Genomic DNA, 22,880 nt, shown 5'->3' on the forward strand with positions numbered 1-22,880 from the left:
TGCTCAATGATAGCCTCAAGACTTACTACAAGTATGGGGAGCTGCGGTGAGTGCCTGCACAAGGGAGCTGTCTGGGAGGTGGAAATGAGGGGTTTTGCTTAGGGTTCAGTGATGGGCTAATCCAGTCCTGCCCAAAACTACCCCCTGTCTACCAGCATATCCTCCTTTCAATCCAGGTTGAGGTACAGCCAGCTCTCATCCAAAGCTTCATTCCAGCAGACACTGGGAAAAAGTGCTCCAATTAATTATAGAGTAATGATCATCAGCCACACACTGCAGGTAGCAAGCCCACACCACTTCTCTATCTCCCTTAGTAGTCTGACAAAACAGAACTTTGTTGTTCTTGCCCTAGCTAGATATAAGAGAGCAGACTGATCAAGTTTGCAGATGACACCAAATTTGGGGGGTAGAGGGGTTGCCAATACTTTGAAGGATAGAGGTAACATTCAGAGGGATCTTGATAAATTGGAGAACTGGGCTATTAACAACAAAATGAAATTCAACAAAGACAAATGTAAAGTGCTACACTTAGAAAAGAAAAACCAAATGCACAAAGTCAGAACAGGGGAAAACTGGCTTGGCAGCAGCACTGCAGAGAAGGATCTGGGAGTTGTGGTGGATCACAACCTCAACATGAGTCAGCAATGCGATGCTACTGCAAAAAAAGTAAATACAATTTTAGATTGCATTAGCAGAGGTATAGCATGCAAATCACAAGAGGTGATAGTACCACACTACTCGGTGCTGGTTAAGCCTCAGATGCAGTACTGTGTCCAAATTTGGTCACCAATGTATAGAAAGGATGTAGAGAAACTGGAAAGGATCCAGAGTTGAGCAACAAAGTTGATCAACGGGATGGAATGCAAGCCATATACACAAATGCTTAAGAAACTGGGTATGTTTAGTTTGGAAAAGAGGAGATTAAGGGGGATATGATAGTGGTCTTCAGATACTTGAAAGGCTGTCATAAAAAAGATGGAGAAAAGTTGTTCTCTTTTGCCATAGGGGACAGGACAAGAGGCAATGGGTTCAAACTACAGCACAGTAAATTTACAGTTAGGAATAGACTGCCTTGGGATGTTGTGGAAGCTTCTTCATTGGAGGTTTTCAAAAGGTGGCTGGATAGCCATCTGTCTTGGATGGTTCAGACAAATCCTACATCTTGTCAGGGTGTTAAACTAGATGACCCTTGCAGTCCCTTCTAACCCTATGATTCTATTATTCCATGAGAGAAACCTCAGGGCAGACACACACATATTTCTATGCTCTAGTTCCTCAGAAAACAAACAAACAAACAAACAAACAAACAAACAAACAAACAAACCAGAGCCATTTGGGAGAAACCGCTAATGCTACTTTTAACTACAAGTATAGCACCAATATCTTGTTGTTGTTGACAATGTTACAGGCAACTGATAGATCTAAAAGAAGTAGTGTTTGTACAACACCTAGCATAATGGGGACTATAGGCACTACTGTATTAAAAATAAGTAATAGATATTTGATCTTTGTTGATAACTAGGACATAATTGACCAAAAGTCCAGTTCAGACTCTAAGATGTATCCAAACCTGAAACTAGACTGATAGAGGTCAATGAAAACTGTGGATTCAGCTATTGCCACAGCTTTCTTGCAACAAGTACAGCACATAACCTGATCTTTTCTTGTTTGCTGGCCAAACTCAAAAAATCCAGAAAAAAAATGAGGTTAGCTTTGAACTAAAACTAAATTTTCAGTTTTTCCTTGACAAAACAAGCAATCAAAAAAAATCTCTCTGGAGGATGTTAAATAGAAACTACTAAAGATAGACATTTTTAAATCAGCTTGCATCCAAGAGTTTTTAAAGAGCTGGCTGAGGAGCTCACTGGACTTGATGTTGCTTTTCCGTAAGTCTTGGACACTGGGAAGTTCCAGAAGACTTGAAGAAAGTTATGTTGTGCCAATATTTAAATAGGGTAAATGGAATGAAATGGGTAATAATAGGCCTGTCAGACTGACATTGATCCTGGGCAAGATAATGGACCAGTTGATGCTGGACTCAATTAATAATGAACTAAAGGAAGGTAATGTAATTAATGCCAGTCAACATGGGTTTATGGAAAATGCATTGTGTCAAACTAACTGGATACTTTTTATGAGATTACAAGCTTGGTCAATAAAGGTAATAGAGTTGATGTAATATACCTCGATTTTTGTAACACGTTACTTGGTACAGCACAATATTCTGATTAAAAAACTAGAATGATATAAAATTAATATTGCACAAATTACATGGATTAAAAACTGGCTAACTGATATGTCTCAAAATGTAATTGTAAACAGGGAATCATCGAATGGAGTGTGTTTATATTCCCACGAGGATCGTTTCTTCACCTTACACTATTAAATGCTATCATCAATGACTTGGAAAGAAACATAAAATCATCACTGATAAAGTTTGCAGAGAACGCAAAAATTGGGGAAGTGGTAAATAATGAAGAGCACAGGTCACTGATTCAGAGCTATTTTGATCGTTTGGTAAACTGAAGGCAAACAAACAATATGGCTAAATATAAATGTATATATCTAGCAGCAAAGAATGTAGGCCATACTTAAAAGATGGGGGACTCTAGCCTGGGAAGCAGTGACTCTGAAGAAGATTTGGGGGTCATGGTGGATAATAAGCTGAACATGAGCTCCCAATGTGACGCTATAGTCAAAAGAGCTAAAGTGATTCTGGGGTGCATGAACAGGGGAATCTCGAGTAGGAGTAGAGAGGTTATTTTATTTCTGTATTTGGCACAATTATGACCACTGCTGGAATACTGTGTCCAGTTCTGGTGTCCAAAACTCAAGAATAATATTTGGAAAGGGTTCAGAAAAGAGACATGAGAATGGTTACAAGATTCATTCTGGGAGCATGTGTAATTCCATGGGCAAGTTAGTGACAGAAAGTAAGGGAGGTGCCATTTGAGTCATAAAAATTTATAGAATCATAATTTCAATGGTGTCACAATCTGCGGCATGGCAGGGGGGACTCACTGCCCACCCCTGACTTCCAGCTCCTGGTCCTTTTGATAATACGTCATAAAAAATGGGTAAAATTGTGTATCATTCGAAAGCCCTTTCTCCCACCAAAATAGTGGTAGCAAACATGACAAACCTAGAATAATTATGTAGATATATATTTGAGAAAATGTTTAAAAATAAACATTTTAAAATTATATTTTAACACAGCCATGCCAAAAAGGCAGCTCCCCCAAAGATAATTTGTGGCCTTTGACTGACAGTATTGTTATCAGATAATGCTCAGAACATTATATATGATTAATTTTTTTAATGTCATACATTACTATAAATGGAAAGAGTGCTTCAAGTTAATTGGCCATCATCTGCAAAAAAACACCTGGTTCAAGTGTATTGATTATCAGCTTTATTTATTAACCAAAAGAGCTGTAATGAGGCACTGGTTCAAACATCAGCATCCAGCCAGAAATTGCTGGAATCCATCTGCAAACTACATGCACAGAGTTACATAACATAATTACAGTCCCAAATTAATTTCTCACAAAATCTTTGTTTTTACTTGATCATTTTAGGCATCAGTAGGGAGAAAAAGAGTTCCGACTAGTAGCTGAATCTTTGGTAATAGCACTGGGGAGGACTTGGTTAAACAGAACGCTCAGTGGCACCTTACCTACTAAAAGAAGTGCACCCATAAACTGAATTTGACAAGGTTGGAGAGGAACTACATTGAGCCTCAGGAAAAAGTTGAAGAGGACAAGTGCCAGCTGTGGGCAAGACCAGTTCCACACTCCAGTGTACATTCCTCTCTCAATGACCTTTTCCACATGACGGAGAGCTGCAATATCACAAATCAGATCCAGCAATTTGGTGAGGCTGAATTGACAACAAAGTGCAAGTTTCAGGATGGTGTGGCAATACATGAAGATGGTTGAGTCTTTGCTGTTCTTTATGGGATTTGCACTTCACAGCAGTGGAAGACTTAGTGAAATACTTTTTACACCTCTACCTCGATATAACGCTGTCCTCGGGAGCCAAAAAATCTTACCGCGTTATAGGTGAAACCGCGTTATATTGAACTTGCTTTGATCCACCGGAGTGCGCAGCCCTGCCCCACCCCCCCGGAGCACTGCTTTACCGCGTTATATCCGAATTCATGTTATATCGGGTAGTGTTATATCGAGGTAGAGGTGTAGTTTAGATTTAACCAATTGTTCCATGATGATTGCCTGGTAGCTTGCTGAAATAAGAGGCATAAAAAAGTCTGACCTTGACATATGGGAGGAATTGTGAAAAAAGAAATTGGGTTCTTAAAATGTCAGCAGTTCCCTTCTATGCATTTTGTGCAGATGAAGCCCTAAAACATGAGAACAGTATAATGAAAGTCATTGGGTGGGTTGGTGGGCATAACACAGCATCCAAATGCTCTCTCTCAGGTTTTTCCTGACGCCACTGAATTTTGAACAAACATTAAGCATGGCTGAGATAACTTCCCCAGAAATAACCAAGTACCATCTAGACTCATTAGGTGTTGTTAAATGCCAAGAAGGAAAAATTTTAAAGCTACAGCATGAGTTTACTCGCACCGGCAACCCATTTGCGTATGATGGACCAGAGCTCATTGATATCATGATGAAAATAGTCTTCAGTGATGAGATAGCTAAAGATGTCACTCAAATGGCTACTGTGGGTAATGACTTGTATGCAGCCTTCAAAACCTAAAGAATTATCCAAGGCACCATCAATCTATGGTTTCAGTCATGAAGAACAGACTAAAGATGGACTTGAATGCAAAGAAGAAAGTCAGAGTGAAGATAACAGAAACTATTACAGAGCCAAATAAACACAGACAAGTAATTGTTTGCTCATCTCCTGGTCGTGTCCAGAGCTCAGTGTGATGTTGATCTACGTGAGACTTTGGGAAGGTACGAGTTCACCATGGTACTATGATCGATGTTTGAATGTGATGGAACAATGCATGTGTGCCAGGCAAAAAGCAAACCGATGCACATCTTGTATGGTCTTCCTAAGACAGCACCTACTGACAACATGACCTGTACCTTATGACAGCAGAGGCCTTTCAGTGTAGCAATCATAGATTGTAAGGCTGAGGTACAAGCTCTTAAACCAGAAACTGTTAACACCTACCAAGATTTGACCGAACACTTTATTATGAGACTACAGAGAAAATACTGGGCCTATGATGAAGTCCACCTTGCATTTGACACATATGCAGAGAAATCAGTTAAAAGTATTATGAGAAAGAAGCAGCTTTATGGTACTGCATCTGTCCAATACAAAATCACTGACTCCACGAACATCTCCAATGTCACAATGAAGTTACAGTCTCATTCTTTCCTGAAGAGTGAGTTAACCACATATGTTGCAGGAAAAATACTCTAGCATGCAAAGAATTGCTCAAAGAATTTTGTCGTTGCGTGGCATAATGAAGCTAGTCTTTCACTGTTCAGTGGAGTTTCTTGGTTGTGCCCAATAGAAGGCTGACACTAAAATTATCTTGCATACCATCAATGCCAAAGAGAGAGGTGCTACTAAACTCCAGATTTTTACACTGGACTCAGATGTTCTAGTGGTCTCTGTGAGATGCTATCCAAGACTTCCTCAAGATTCTGTTTTTGTGCCTGCTCCTAGGGAACAGAATTGTTGTATATCCCTCAGAGATGTGTTCCAATCATTCAGACCACTAAAAGCTGCCATACTCCAGATTTCTATGCCCTTTCAGAATGTGATACTATTAGAAGGCTGGCTGCAAAGATCAAATTATCTTACTGAGAGGCATTTGATTTAGCCTCCGAAGACTAATTCCTTAATATGAAGGTGCTCAGAACAGCGGAGACAGTCACTTATGAGGTCACAAATGCATTGGAGGCATTCGTATGCTGAGTTTACCACTTGAACACTAACATTATGACACTTGCAGAGCTATGTTAATGGATGATTTCAAATAAGAAAATAAAAACCGACAAGGGGTGCATTTAAAAAATGTATAGCAATGGAATCGCTCTGTGATGATCAAGCACATCCATAACTCCCTCCCCTATCAGGCATGGATGGTTCTTGGAAGATGGACTGATCACACCAGTTATGTCTGAAATACCATGTGCTCCCGAATCAGTCCTTTAGCTAATCAAATGCTTGTGTGCAAAGACCAGATGCTCACCACCCTTACCTTTCTCTCACTAACATGTCCATAGAATGAGACTTCACTACATTATGCTCCCAGGCTAATTAGAAAACATGCCTTATAGTGACAGACTAAAGAGCTCAATCTATTTAACTTAACAAAGAGGAAGTTAAGGACTGACTTGATTACAGTCTACAAGTATCTACAGAGGGAACAAATATTTAATATTCAATATAGCAGAAAAAGATATAACAATCCACTGGCTGGAAATTGAAGCTAGACAAATTCAGACTGGAAATCCAGGGGGCATTTTTAACAGTGAGGTTGAATGACCTCTGGAACAATTTACCAAAGGTGGTGGTGGATTCACCACCACTGATCATCAAGATTGGATGTTTTTCTAAAAGATATGCTCTAGGTATTATTTTGGGGAAGTTCTATGCAGGGCCGGCTCTAGGTTTTTTGCCGCCCCAAGCAAAAAAAATGTTGGCTGCCCCCCACCCCAGCCCTGGGCTCTCACCCCCCCCACTAGTGCCCTCCCCCACCCGCATCCCCTGCCGCCCCATCCCTGGCTCTCTCTCCCCCCCCACCACCCCAGCACTGGGCTCTCCCCCCTACCCCACCCACACCCCCTGCCGCCCCAGCCCTGGGCTCCCCCCTAGTGCTGACTCCATCCGCTCCCCCCTTGCCTCCAGCTGGTCTGGCGCTGGCAGAGTTGGGGTAAGCAGCAAGGCTCCCAGGCCGTGCCTCAGCCCAGGGTCCCTCCAGCCAGGGCTCCCGCCTCCAGGACTGGCCGGGACCCGGGAGGGCAGAGCCGGGGGACCGCCCTGACAAGGGGCTGAGGAGCCAAGGCAGGGTAGCCCCAGAGGGGGCAGAGCCCCGGAGAGCGGGATGCGGGCCCCGCACGGCAGCGCCCCGCCCTCTATGGCCCCGCTGCTGCTGCTTCTGGCCGCCCTGCCGCAGTCCCTGGGCGGCTTGGGCCGCTTTGCCCAGCCTCAGCTGCGGTGCTGGGGGCGGCCGCCCTGCGGCATGTGCAGGCAGCTCCCTGTGCCCCACGGGGCAGCCCCCAGCTCAAGTGTCCCCCGCTCAGAGCCTGCCCGGCCCAGCCACAAGGTGCGGGCGCTGCTCCCCCATGGCGCGAACCGCAGTGGCTCCAGGGCACCCCCTGTGCACGACGCGCTGCTGCTGCCACGGCTGGCTCTAGGCTTTTGACGCCCGAAGCAAAAAAAAAAAAAGATGGCCGGAATGCTGCCCCTGAAAATGTGCCGCCCCAAGCACGTGCTTGGTTTGCTGGTGCCTAGAGCCGGCCCTGGTTCTATGGTCTGCATTATACAGGAAGCCAGATTAGATTATCACAATTGTCCATTCTGGTTTTGGAATCCATCAATCTGTGAAAATTTCATTCAGATTGAACAAACCATTTTGACACATCATTTCAAAAGTGTTGATTTGAAACTACATGTCAAAGGGCTTTTTTCCCCAGGTTTTCTTTTCAGCCAAAAATACTTCTGAATTTGTCCCAAACTCAAGAATAGTTTCAGTGCCCTGAAAAAAAGCACTTTTCAGTAAATGTAATGTACGCCAAAAAAATATTTCCCAGCTCTAGCCACAGGCTTCTCAATAAATGAGACAATGCAATAATCAGTGAGCTACTCAAAATGAATAGGTGTTTGCTTTTTTTAAAAGATAAATTGTATATTGATTTTCATAAAGAAATAGTGAAAAGTAAATGACTTGCAGCTTGTATAAATTTCCAAATACTGCATCTTTCACAGGATATCCAATAGAATTATGCCATCTTACAACATGTCAAAGATGCAAGACTAGACAATACAAGACAAGACAATGCCACACAGACATAACATGTTAGTGTAGGGGTAATGCTAATAAAATAGGGGAAGTCTTACATGAATAGGGAGAAGAACGAAAGAGGGGACAGGGAAGGGAAAAGGTGGAAGGTTAGGTGGAATGGAGGTCTGGTATTATTTGAGCCATCTCAACATTTTTAATCCAAATGTATCTAGGAAAGGAGTCCAAATTTCTCTGAATTCATATATCTGCTCTCTACGGTGATAAGCTATTCTTTCTTTGGCTGCTAATGCAGACAGGTCCAAATACCACTGCTCTATACTGGACATAAGTCTACTATTCCATTTTTGTAAAATCATGCACTTGGTGATCATTGCAGCTCTCAAGAACCAAGTCTTTGTGGTGGAGTTAAATCCAATTTAGCAGGTAAATAACCTAGGATATCATTTTCAGCTGAGGTTTGGTTGCTTAATTGCTTCCATTTCAACCAATGGGACTACTCTTGTAAATACTATTCTTTGTGAGTAAAGGTTGTAGAATTGGGCTCTAAATTCTACCGCAATTATATGGCAGATAAAAGATAGGTCAAATTTTAGGCCTAAACTTTTAAAAAGTGAACATTTAAATATCTGATAGTACTCTATTATGGAAAAAAAGCTGTTTTATGGTCCTTTAGAGATGTAATGTAAAATAAAATGAAAGCCAAATTATACATATTGCAACATACTATAAGTACTTAGATATTCATAACAAATATTTGAGAAGGAATAATCGAACACCACTGCTTACACTGGTCTGCTTTTCTGCTGTTAATAGTGTGTTTCAGAGTGCATGCAACAGTCCCTTAATTTAGTTCCTATATGGTACATTGAAGCCTGGAAATGAAGAGCTCATAAGTAAGACTAAAAGTTCCTCACCATTTTCATGATGCATTTGCAAGCCTACTGTAAATGAACACTGAGTAATTATTCACAGTACCAGCGGGATTACTAAGTAACTACTTTTCAACATGAATAAGAATTGCATAATTAGGCACTAAGAGTAAGAGAAGCACAAGAATTTTGCTTTTATGTCGACCCTAAAAACGTCTGGTTATCTCTGAAGCTGCAGTAAAAAACAATCACTTTCGACTCAGTTGTGCACAATCCTCTATGTCAGTGATACTCATGAAAATTTTGTTGGCATATGCTTAATAACAGAACAAATGCTGGGTGAAATATTCTCTCTGTGTGTGGTGCTTAGTAGAGTGATAGTACTACAATAGGTAGTAATAATAATGATAAGAAAATATATTTTACTTTCAAGTTTGAATGCATTACCAACAATGATTAAATAGCACAGAATAGTGCCTCTAAATATGATGCAATACCAAATATCTCTACTATTGTGAATAATTAGTGTTCATTTAGAATTGTCTTGCAAATGTATTATGAAAATTTACCAGCCCAGATACAAAATCTACTCAGTCACCTTGTCCCATTATGGTGATAATGAAATGGGAAATTTCTTACCCTGTAATTTCTTTTCTTTTAGCTATGTCTCATACAATTCTGTGATGCCTGGACTGTTCCCCTCCTCTCTGCAGTTCTAGAGTCTGTTCACTGTTGCAGCACAGCTCATTTTGGCCACACACCCTTCTCCAGCTTGCCACCAGAACAATTCATATAATATGCAAAAACTCTTAGAATATGATAATACCAATAACATTAAAGTCAACAAGTGAACTATGTGCAATAAGCTATCCAGACAACAAAGTGGAGACATTTAAAAATAATGTTGTTCCTTGGCTAATGAAGCCATTCCAGGTTGGGTAGAATTTTGAGAGATACTGCTAGCAGAAAGGAAATTTTCCATACTACAACTAACTGTCTCCCACAGTTCTGTGATGCATGGGAAGTAGTGAGCAGTAAATATTAAGCAGGGAGGGATAAAGAAAGACAAATAGAGACATTTCCCCTTGAAAGTAAATGCCTGAATGACAAGTTACTTTTGCAATAGTGCATGCAGCACCTTCTTTCAGAAAGAAGCATCTGCAGAGGACAGAAAATCCACTTTGTAATGTTTAATAAAAGGTATTGCTTGAAGATCATGTTGCTGCCTTACAGATTTCTTCAGCTGAAACATAGGTTTGTTCTGCCCATGATATCACCAGAGATCTTGTATAGTGTGCCTTGATTCCTTTTAGAATACAGTAACTCCTCACTTAGCATTGTAGTTATGTTCCTGAAAAATGTGACTTTATGTGAAACGATGTTAAGCGAATCCAATTTACCCACAAAAATTAATGTAAATGGGGGGGCTAGGTTCCAGAGAAATTTTTTTCGCCATACAAAACACATTATATACATATACAGTATACGTTTTAAACAATTTTAAACAGTTTAATATTGTACACAGCAATGAATGATTGTGAAGCTTGGTTGAGGTGGTGGAGTAAGAGGGTGGAATATTTCCCACGGAATGCCTTGCTGCTAAATGATGAACTAGCACTCGGCTGAGCCCTCAAGGGTTAATACGCTGTTGTTAATGTAGCCTCACACTCTACAAGGCAGCATGGACTGAGGCAGGACGGGGGGAAAAACACAATAAATGCAGATTATACTTCCCTGCAAAAACTGAACATGATCATGAGCCCACGCTATCCAGCTAGAGTGCACAACTCCCTCCTCCTGACAGCACATGCACGGCTGCACAGGTGCTGACTTTCCAAAGTCCTGGGGGTGCATGCATGAGTGAGAGAGAGAGAGAGACGTGCATTGCCCCTTTAAGTATGCTGACTCCACTTCAAGTATATTGCCATTTTAAGCAGATCAGCCAGTTCAGATAGGAAACAGCTTCCAGCAAGCTCCCTCCTTTCTGTTCCTGAGCCCTGTCCCTCTCCTCTGCTTTATGGAGCGGGGGGCGGGGGGGGGGGGAGGGCAGGAGCAGGGGGACATCCTGATATCAGCATCCCTCTCCCCCACTCCTGCAGCAAGCAGGAAGCTCCTGGGAGCAGCTCCAAGACAGAGGGCAGGGCAGGAGCAGCATGGCACAGGGGGAGGGGCAGCTGAACTGCTGCTGGGTAGCTGCCAAGCCACATACCTTACAGGGAATTTAGGGGAGCTGATGGGGGGGCTGCCAGCCCCCCTGATTCTAATCCCCACAAGGAGGGGCTGCTCTTCCAGAAAATCCTGCAAACAGTGGACAAAGCAGGCAGCTGCCAAACAACGTTATAAGGGAGCATTGCACAACTTTAAACGAGCTTGTTCCCTAATAGATCAGGCAACGTAACAACAAAACAACGTTAACCGGGATAACGTTAAGTGAAGAGTTACTGTAGGCCAGTCTGATGGCTTGAATGCCTCCACTATGCACAACTTAATTCATTTGGCCAGAGATAGTTTGGATGCCCAAAGACCGTGGCACTTTTGGTGAAAGGGCACAAATAAAGAGCCTGATCGTCTCATCAATTCAGTGTAGCCTGAGGTAAATCTTTAGTGCTGTACATACTCCCACATGATGGTACATGTTTTCAGACGGATGCTGTGGATTTGGACATAATGATAGAAGAATTATGCAAGAAATGGAAAGAGGAATTCACCTTTGGTAAGAAAGACTGTGGGAGTCCTTAGAACCACTATGTCATGATGAAGCACATCATGTGGCTCTTGCATGGATACAGCTGCTAACTCAGATTCATCTAGCTAACACAACAGTGACCACAAAGTAGATTTTGATAGACAGGTGTGACCATTGCCTACAGGGTGGGTTGTTAGGGCTTTTAGTACCAATAGCAGATCCCACTTAGGAAAGATTGGTCTGCCTTCAGGTCTAGCCAGTCTGATTGCTCTGAGAAATCTTGAGACTTGAGGATATTTGGCTAAGACACTCAGAATCCTGCTTGTAAGTCACTGCTTATGACTGCTTAACACTTTATGGTGCTGGGCTGAAGACCCTTGTCCAAACTATCCTGAAGAAAATCCAGAATAGCTGGAATTCCAGAGTCGTTGGGGCATGTTTTCTTTTTGGCACCATGAGCTGAACCATGACCAGATTGAGAAGGCTTTTAGTGTGGAAGTCTGTGTGGAGGTCAGCAGAGTCTCAATCACTTTGGAGGATAATCCAAGTGCAATTAATGCTTCACTCTCAATAGCCAACCTGTGGGTTGGAGAAAGCTTGGATCTGGATGGAGAGTGGGGCCTTGGTGAAGGATGTCCATTGTCACTGGTACATACAATGGAGGCACCAATGCCATATCTATTAAGTCCAAAAACCATGATGTCCTCTGCTAGCATGGAGCTAGAACTATCAGCTTTGCTTCCCCTCACCTTATCTTCTGAATCACCATCTCTAGAAGTCGATGTGGTGGGAATGTATAAAGCAAGCCCTTTGGACACCTGTGTGCAAGAGCATCCTTCCCCAGTAACCTGGGATAGCTTCCCTGCTACTTTGCCATTCGCAAGAACAGGAAGTTGCCAAACAGTTTGACTGCCAGAATGCCAAATTTGTGGCTGGCACAGAGCCTAAATCCGAACTCTTTCCTTTCTCTGTAGAAAAGTCTTCGTCTGAGGATGACTCTCTCTTAGACTTTTTATATATTTTTCTTCCCCTTTTTGTGCTTCCTGTGGTGTGTGATTTGTTTTTGTTGTTTTTTTTTTTTTTTGCGGTGTGTGTGGGGGGGTCTGCTTTACAGGAGTCCCTGCATGAGTGTAGCCATGATAGGGTGTGTTGCATCCCTTTTTATAAAAAGCCTTGAGTCCTCTAGATATTCTTCCTTCTGTGTCCTCACACTCTGAGTCCCAGTGCCACTACTTTTGGAATGGGGTCTTGTTCTGAGAATCCCAATTCACACTAGGAATTAGGGAAGCTGTGTAGGACCCCTACTTTTCCCCCCAGGGAGCTGAGGACCAACTTTAAGGGCTTAAAGTTGGATCACTTAAGAGATTTTTTTCTTCTGGATCAGGTCTTCAGGGTAGGGAAGAGGGACCTGACATGCCAGTCTGTCTCTGAGCCCTGTGCCCTGGCAGTGTGAGGTCAGCTTGCTGTGAACAGCTAGGACATAGATTACCCTCCGAAGAGCCTGTAAATGTAGCTGTGCATATAGAGCACTGCTCTGATTTAGCCAGTGTTTGTGGGACAGCCCTGCCATAGCCTGAGAGTGGGGTGACAGAGGATCCCCAAGCTGGATAACACTGCAGCGGTAGATCTGGGAGGCTGAGACACCATGGTGCCAATTACCCAATCTGGTGGAGGAAGAGGAGGAGGAGAAGGAAAATAGCTTCATTGCTCACTACTGTCTGAAAAACAAATTAAAAGTAAAGTTGGCAAAGGAAACAGTGTCTGTTTGCTTTGCTCCTGACCAACTACTACCGTGGAGGCAGAAGTTCTGGTGGCAAGTGGAAGAAGAGGGATAGCCAGTATGGGCTATGCTGTAATGCTGAACTGCCTCCAGAGTTGCAGAGAGGGGAAAAGACCCTACTTCACAGAATTGTAGGAGATGCTTGGCCATCATAGCAAGTTATTCATTCTAAGTAAGTATTATTTCAAATGTTTACACTATTTAAAACATTAAGTAATGTCTCACAATTAACTCCCACAGCAGAATAGAACTCAAAATATGTGAAGTGACCCAAATAAACATTTTACTTATATTACCGATGGAAATAACTGCATAAGTTATTTTAAAATACTTTCAACATTCTGAATTTATAATGAACACTACACAAAAGTTTTCAACATGTAACAGGCAACAAACTAAAAATGTGTCAGTGTGATCTGATTTTCTTATGGAAATGCATATTTATGAACAGATGTCTGGTCTCCTGGGCTGGTCATATTTCAGATGATACTAACAAGCAGTGCAAAATTTAAAACTTACCAGGGAACTGATCATGCGTTGAGAAGAGCGTGCAATATTGGCAGGCAGGCCAAAGAAATCGGGTTTATCATTTTCTGGAAGGCTTTCAATAATATCACGGTAATCCTAAAAAAAAAAGGTAGAAGAGTATAGATAATTGTAAAAGTTTTCTGTGCAATCACAGCTCATGAAAATCAACAGTATATGGTCAAAAGAATGCCAGCAATATATTTTCAAAACAAACTCTCATTTCATAGGATTTATAATTAATTGAATAACAGCATTTTGTGGACATCACTAAAACAGTACCAGCAACTAAATGAAGTAATGACTTAAGCATATGAACATATGACATGATATACCAGAGAAGCTGCTAATACTGAAACACTGTAATGAAGTAGAACAGAAATCCCAAATTGCTTCAGTTTACAATTGGCAAACAACAACTCCGATAATAGTGAAGTTGTGACTTCACCATATAAAGGGTCTCTGCAGTACTATTACAAGACATCAACAGATCAGTTTGATATATATTATAATAATAATTATTATTATATATATCAAACTGATCTGTTGATGTCTTGTAATAGTACTGCAGAGACCCTTTATATGGTGAAGTCACAACTTCACTATTATCGGAGTTGTTGTTTGCCAATTGTAAACTGAAGCAATTTGGGATTTCTGTTCTACTTCATTACAGTGTTTCAGTATCTTATATTGCTATTAACACCACGTTTAAAGTTTTTCACAATTTGGAATTTGAATTTGGAACTATTAGTCACTTCCTCCTTCAGGTTGTAGTCCAATGCAAGTTGCTTCCACTTACATTTAAATCTTTGACAAGCTACCATTTATTATACATAGTATGAAATGTGTGGCATTAAAAGATATGGCTACATGGTGATAGGCGGGGTAGAGCAGAACCAGCTCGGTGTCTAAAAGACACTCGAGCTACTGTTCTGGTGGAAGGAACATGAAACAGGGTATCTCTTACTACCCCTCCAAAAGCATGCAAACCAGGTGTCTGGAGACCTGTCTGTATCCTATTATCAAGCAGACCATGTGCACTTGGGTTGGGCCCTGATCCTGCAAACACTTACACACATGCTTAACTTTACTACTGTGAATAGGCCATCTCCTAAATATTGAATCATAAAGGGTCTTTGGCACACAAACTATTTCTCAGAGTTTTCTCAGAGTCAAATTTACCTCTGATGCCAGCATGTCACTCTACATGGTACAGTCATGACTACTCTCTATCATAGGGAACTGAAATCCTTTGACATAACATACTCCCTCTCAGCCTGCCTGTTCTATATCCCATCTGGCCTCTCCATCTGTTCTCTCAGTGCCATCTTTCAGTTTCTACATACTGAACCACTGGCTTTGCCAGCTTTTTCTCCTCCACACACTACTGCTCTCACTCCAATCAATTACAACCTGTTACTCTACCACACACACAGCTGGAATTTAAGGTGAGATTCATTTTTCATAAATTAATGTAAGGGCCAAGCAATGAAATCAAGAACAGCAAGACAACAATACAATACAAAATATAACAATACAAATTGATGCAAACTTGTTTCTTAAATATCTGCAAACAAAGATAACATGTTACACTTCTCACAGGTCCCATTATGAGGGATGATTTGTTAGCCAAATACATTTCTCACACAGATCTGTTTCTTCCCACTGTTCATTATTGTACAGCACATACAAAAACTTTAATCAAGAAAACATCATAAGTTAACCCTTTGTTATTTCAAGTTTCTCAAGTTATTTTTATCATTCTATTATTTTAGCGTCTCTTATTTTCGATCTTTGTTTAATATTTGGGACTTTTCATACATTTTCATCAATATCAAATCTCAAAATCTGCAAAAAATGAAGTGTGCAGGAATACATATTTAAGTGCTTTTCCCTGTTAAGCATTAGCATTATTATTGATTACTATTAGTGTTATAGGGCATAGTTCTACAGGGATTGAATACCCTTCAGCTCCCATTAATTTTAGTGGGATTGAAGTGTACTCAGAAACTTGCAGGAATCTGCCTTTAATTAGTACATTCATTTGCTAATTTAATACTGTAAGAAAAAGAACAAGATTTGGTTTCTAAGTCTGATAAGGCAAGCATACGTACCAAAATGCTGCAGGAATTGGGTAGAGAAATGGAATATGGGAAGCTGGTCATCTTCTTGCCCCTAAGATTTAAACCTCCAATGACTCTGGAATTAAAAAGCTGTTCCAGATAGGTCCGAAGGACTCTCATATCAAAGTAATTATCTATGCGGCCTCCATAAATAGCATTTTCGAACAGGCCATGCACAAATTCCCACTGAAAATCTTTGGAACCTGTAAGTTACAAAATATTACTGTCACATTGACCTTTTTTTGCATTGTGTGATGAACATTTCCTCTTATTATAGTTATCCTTCAGAGAAACAAGGAAATACAAAGAAACCCAGTAAAGTAATACAATCATTACTAAGGAATTTCTTAACTGTAATCAAAAAGTAAAATAAAATAACTGTAAAATGTAAAATATCAAATGTTCCAACAGCTGTATTGCAAATGTTTGCAAATATTTTTTCCTGTGATAAGAGTGTAATTAATGTGTTTTAAATCTTACTGAGTGACATAAATATTTCAGATGTATTGGGGAACTTTTTATTGTAGATCTCACACATCAATCAACCCTATTTAGTTGGAGAATAAAAGTACCTTCTCACTAGAAGCCATTCCATATTCAATTGTGGCCTCCTACCTCCTAATCCTTTGTCATCAGCCTGCTCAACTCCCCTACCTCGAATGGATCTTTAAGAGTGTTACAGCCATATCACTTTGTGCGGTGATCTCATCAGGCCTCATAAAATATGCAGGGTGATTGAATAATACCCTACCATGCCAAAGGAAGACATTGTTACTGAGATTCTGGCTGTCTGATGTGATGTAAAAAGAGGTCCAGGTTATCTGTGATCATAAAAGATCATACGGCACTGTGTTTAAAATTAAGGATGTTAACATTGGTGTTCTGACCAAATTGTATTCAATAAATTACATTCTGCCTACTTACTTATATCCTACAGTTTCAAATAAAATGTCTTTCCCCCTCACTTCTTGTCCCAAACTACAGAGGAGGGTTAAATCAATGCCACATTTCACCCAATATGTGATTTTTCGGCATGGGTGAAGTAATTATGGTGGAAAAGAACTTTGAGATTCTTCAAATGAAAAGGTTTGGTATTATATTTAAGTTATTAGTGTTCACACTCACACTCCAATTACTGCAGGAAAAACTGCCCTCACCACAATAGTTAATATCCAGGGCCCAAAGTCTCTTGGTAATATATTCAACCTGTTAAGTCTGCATGTACATAGATTGAATTCCAAAAGTACTAACCACATATAAACCCCATTTAAATCAATAGGAGCTAGAGATATTGAACCCTTTTGAATATTGGGTCACTAGTTTTATTGGGATTTGGAACTTAAAGGCCTTACCAAAAAAATCCTTATGGTTTTCATTTAAGTGAGATAAACAGAGGATCCAAATAAGAGCTGGTTGGAACATTTTCAACACAATGAAATTTTGCTGAAATATGCTGTTTTGTGGATGTGTATCATTCAACCAAGGCAGAGGGGTGAAAAAAAGATGCACACACACTATAGTCTGGTAGTTAGGGCACTGGCCTGGTATGTGAGACACACAGATTCAAGTCCCGGCGTTGCCTGATTTTGGGTCTCCCACATCCCAGGCCAGTGACTGAACCCACCAGGCCACATACAAGCACGCACACTTACTTCTGTGATAATGTTCAAAAGATTTTGGTTTTGATCCAGAAACAGAACAAAAACAAATTTAAAAACCTCAACAGTTGCCACGAAACAGAATTGTCATCCCCCAATCAGCTCTAATTGAAATGATTTGTGGTAATTGAAATAGCCAAATTATTTTAAAAAATATCATTCTATGATCTGCTAATTTTATAAAGATTTGAAATGGAAGACACTCAGAAATACTGGACTAGGCAAAGAAAGGAATCAGCAATCCTTAAGGAGTAACTTACCATCAAAGAGTCCATTAATAACATCATACCCTGCACGGAGATCAGATAAAGAAAATTCATAAAACTTGGTCCAACCCTATCATTAAAACAAACAAACAAAAAGTTAATATGAGTTATGAATCAATGAGAATTAAATGAACATGAAAAAAAGTAAACAAAAATAGCTGCTTATAGAACATATATAATACCTAAAACCCGGGGGGGGGAAATCTACATCACTGGTTTGAAGCCATCTTTTCTAGGCTGCTGCTCAGAGATACACAAACAGGCAGCAGAGAGACAATATGACAAACATCTCCATCAATGTGTTTAATTTTACATAGGCATACAGGCTAGATGCCATCAGGTGTATGCCAACTTCTGTAGCAACTGACAGTTTTTCTATAAAAATAAATATATTTTAAAAATCCTAGACTAATCAGCAAGGCTTCTTGAAAATGATGCACATGAGCATGCAACTCTCTCCCTTCCCTAACAGCGCTTGTTGCAACAATGACTCATTGATAACTATGACTAGACAACTCACTTTCTTACTCTCAATGGCTTTTTTGAATTTCAGTTTCCTTTCAGACTTTGATAAGTATGTCTGCTTCTTTTAACCACTGCCTACAACACATGCCAACCATTTTACTCCTCATCTTATGTTACCTCTATATTAAGAAAAAAAAAAAAAAGAAAAAACAATGCAGCAAGCCATCAGCAAGCAAGAAGTGATGCCTGCAACATGTACATTCTTAATCGCTGGCACAGTACCTGGAGCCTTATTTGTTAGTGATTGTATTATTCTTTGTATAGTATTAACATACACGAAATAATTTACAAACAGGTATAAAGACAAAAAGTACCTGTCCCAAAATATTTACAAGACAAAGAGGTATATAGGCACAAAGGGGGATATGCACCATATATTAAATACATTAAACTAGCTGACTGGTAAATCTCAAAACATAAATTGTTAATGGAGATCACCAGCAAATAGCAGTGTTTCTGGTGGGAGTTCTGCAGGGAACTATTCTCACCTCAAGACTATTAAAATTTCTAAATTAAAGTATCTGGAAGAAAATATAAAATCATTGCTGATAAAATTTGTAGATGAAACAGAGATAGGTGGGATGGCAAATAATGATGAGAATGGGTCATTCACACAGAGTGACTTAGATCAGTGATTCTCAAAGCCGGTCCCACTGCCCTTCCCGCAGCCCCCATTGGCCTGGAGCGGCGAACCACGGCCAGTGGGAGCCGTGATCGGCCGAACCTGTGGATGCAGCATGTAAACAAACCGGCCCAGCCCGCCAGGGGCTTTCCCTGAACAAGCAGCGGACCGGCTTTGAGAACCACTGACCAAGATTACCTGCTAAGATGGGGCAATCAAATAACATGCATTTAAATACTGCAAATGCAATACCCTACATTTAGGGGGGAGGGATAGCTCAGTGGTTTGAGCACTGGCCTGCTAAACCCAGGGTTGTGAGTTCAATCCTTAAGTGGGGCCACTTAGGGATCTGGGGCAAAATCAGTACTTGGTCCTGCTATGAGATAGGTGTATCTTCATTTATTTATAGGCACAAATACTCTAAGCCATAGTTTCCAGAATGCAATCCCCCGTCCTGAAACAAGAACTCTGAAAAGGACTTAGAGGTCATTAGAATCATAGAAGATTAGGGTTGGAAGAGACCTTAGGAGGTCACCTAGTCTAACCCCCTGCTCAAAGCAGGACCAATCCCAACTAAATCATCCCAGCCAGGGCTTTGTCAAGCCGGGCCTTAAAAACCTCTAAGGATGGAGATTCTACCACCTCCCTAAGTAACCCATTCCAGTGCTTCACCACCCTCCTAGTGAAATGATTTTTCCTAATATCCAACCTAGACCTCCCCCAGTGCAACTTGAGACCATTGCTCCTTGTTCTGTCATCTGTCACCACTGAGAACAGCTGAGCTTCATGTGCCCCAGCCCCCTGATCATTTTCATTGCCCTCCGCTGGACTCTCCAATTTGTCCACATCCTTTCTGTAGTGGGGGGCCCAAAACTGGAGGCAATACTCCAGATGTGGCCTCACCAGTGCCGAATAGAGGGGAATAATCACTTCCCTCGATCTGCTGGCAATGCTCCTACTAATGGAGTCCAATGTGCCATTGTAAATAAACTGAACACAAGCTCCCATTGCAAACAATCTTTCAATATATAAAAGGAATATTGAGCAAGAATAAGGAGGTAATATTACCTATATGGTTTATTAGTAGCACCACTATAGGAATACTTGTTCAGTTTTAGTGTCCACACTTAAAAAAAAAATACACTGAAAAAGCAGAAAAGGTTCAGACAAGTGCTACAAAAATGATTTGGTGTCTGGAAAACATGCTTAAAAAATACAAGGCTAAAGGAGCTCTATCACAGAGGTTGAGAGGTGACTTGGATACAGTATATTACCCACAAAGGGAGAAGATAACTGCTACTAGAGGGATCTAATCAAGCAAAAGACATAACAAAATTCAATGGCTGGAAGTTCAATTCAAAAAAATTCAAACTGGAAAAAGATGCAAATTTTTAACAAGGAAGGTAATTAACTAGTCATCAGAACAAGTTACTAAAGGACATGGTAAATTCTCCATCATTTTGAATCTTTAACTCCACCTCTGCCCTCTTTTGAAAAGATATGCTGTAGTGTCAACCACAAATTTTTGGGCAAAATGCAGGTATCATGGAGGAAATGGCTTGTGTCAAGCAGGAAGTGAAACTAGATGAACATAACTGGTCCTTCTGGCCTTAAAATCTGAGTGGTGAAGTTTAGCATATTTTTTTTTATTTCCATGATTTCTGTGTGGACTGTTCTAATTTGAGCTTAAATTTTAAGTCTTTTGGTAAATTAACACATCTCTGCATAGAAGTCTAATTTTAGAAGCCTTTATGGACAAAGTACATTTTGAGAAATGACTTGAAGGAGGAAAGCGTGGAAGCATGGCAGACTGGAACAGGCAGTAGGTTTTAGCTTTAGGGGCCAAAATCAGAAAAGGCTCAGTCAAGAGTGAGATTTCATAATGATTAAGTGATCTTAATTTATATTATACTGTTTTTAACAAGAAACAATATTCTATGTTAATCATATTTTTTTTTCTTTTTTCTTACGACTTTCCCTGTTCTGGGTCGGAAATTTTTATAGCCTACTTCCCAAACTCATGATTGTATGCCCGGTTGTCCTGCAAATTGGTCTATCTAAGGTCTGCTGATATCCGGTTCATGTGCCAAATCTTTGGCCTCTCCCTTGGTCCTCTTTTGCCTATGATCATTGCAAGGGCCATCCTACCAATATAACACTCAGGTCTCACTTGGATATGTCCACACCAAAGTACCTTCACCTCCTTCAACTTCCCTTCAATTGGAGCAACCTGCATTAGCCCTTAACCTAATTTTATTTCATGGAGTGGCCAACCAGTTGACCATCTCAATATCTTCATTTCCATAGTGGAGAGTATGCTGATTTATTTGCTTGTGGCTGGCCATGTCTCTGTTCTGTATACATCTGATCAATGTTGTTATACAATATCCTCAAGTGTTCTAATGTTTGAATAACGCATTCAACACCAAACTTCCAGTCATAATAAAACAATCACGGGACAGGTTCATTTAGCCTCGGGTCCAAATAAAAACAAACCAAATGCAGGGAAGCTTCCTTTTCTCTAGTCTAGGTACCCACAAACCATGCAGGGCTGCTCCCTTCAACCAAGGATCCAGTTAGAAAACAAACAAACAAGTTCTTACTATGGTTATAGTCTCTAGGCTTGAGTATAATTCTTTTCAGTTCAAGCCAGGTAAATAATTCCCCCGTTTTTCCTCTCCCACCCAGAATCTAGGTTTAGGAGGAGACCAGACATCACCCTCCCTCCCTTGAAAGTATCTTTTCCTTTTTTATAGCTTCCACCACTTAGGAGACATAGCTGTCAATTCTACCTCCTAACATTCTACAGGTCCCAGTTCCTCCCTCCAGGTTTGGCAACTTGGTGATCTTTAAGGGCTAGTTTCTACCTTTCTGTTTAGTGAAGAGGCTTTTAATGCTTTCTTGAATCAAACAAGGAGGGAGCACATACATACACTTTGTCACAGGGCCCCAAACCTGTATCAGAATCAGCTAACTCAGACCTCTAAGCCCATGAAGAGTGCCACTGGAACCAATGGGACTCTGAAAAGCTGTAGGTGTCTGTGCTATTAAGCCCCAGTTCTGCACTGAGGCCATATCCAATCATTAAGATCTCCAAATTAGTAGCCACCAAAAAGTTCCACATCAGTAGCAATATTTATCACTTCTGCATGCCCAAACATACAAAAAAGTGCATATTTTATTTTAAATAGCAAACTTAAAAGCTGGTAAATATGAAATTATTTCATTATGAAATGAAAGAAAATATTTTAGTAAACAAACAAAATATTGGCAAGAAGTTAGAGTACTTACCTGAGGGATATAATTTCTTCTTTCTTGGCATGCAGCATGAAACCATGCCAAACTAAAGAGTGCATGGGCTCGAGACAAATTGCCCTTTTTACTAATCTGCTCTGGAGTCCAAGATTCATAGGTTCTCATCAAATTCTTTTTTAGGCCTGGAGGGGCCTAGGTAGACAAAAACAACATATATACGTGTGTTATATATATATAGTTAAACAACAACATCAACAACAGCATATATGTCTAAATGTCTAACACTAATTAATTCCTAAATCTTCAAAATTAACTTAATTCGATTTGGAAAATAAGAGAAAAGGATGATTAAAGAATTATAGTAGGTGGCCTAATAATAGAATCATCTTAGACTGGAGATAATGTTGACTCACTGAAGCGAATTCTGAACAGAACAATAAACAAATTAGAGGGACTGAAATGCAGTATAAGAAAGATTAAGGGAAGACCATCAGCTTGAAATGTGTTCATTTAAAAACAGACTGAATACAAATTTGTTCAAATACAAGTCAAATAGTTTATTGTTTTACAATCACTATTACTACTTATTATTTATATTTCAATAAAGCCTA

General features: G+C 40.3%; 1 protein-coding gene across 1 annotated transcript in view; it reads right to left on the reverse strand.

Annotated features, from left to right (window-relative positions):
- Window positions 1-22,880, reverse strand: part of DYNC2H1 (dynein cytoplasmic 2 heavy chain 1) — a 370,096-nt gene that overhangs the window by 112,862 nt on the left and 234,354 nt on the right. The window contains exons 79-82 of the mRNA XM_065405465.1: window positions 22,306-22,461; window positions 17,862-17,937; window positions 15,935-16,146; window positions 13,815-13,919 (exon numbers count right to left, since the gene is read on the reverse strand). Coding sequence (XP_065261537.1) covers window positions 13,815-13,919; window positions 15,935-16,146; window positions 17,862-17,937; window positions 22,306-22,461 — 549 coding nt within the window. The remainder of the gene's footprint in view (window positions 1-13,814; window positions 13,920-15,934; window positions 16,147-17,861; window positions 17,938-22,305; window positions 22,462-22,880) is intronic.

The sequence above is a fragment of the Emys orbicularis genome, chromosome 1 (assembly GCF_028017835.1).
Source record: "Emys orbicularis isolate rEmyOrb1 chromosome 1, rEmyOrb1.hap1, whole genome shotgun sequence".
Classification (NCBI taxonomy): domain Eukaryota; kingdom Metazoa; phylum Chordata; order Testudines; family Emydidae; genus Emys; species Emys orbicularis.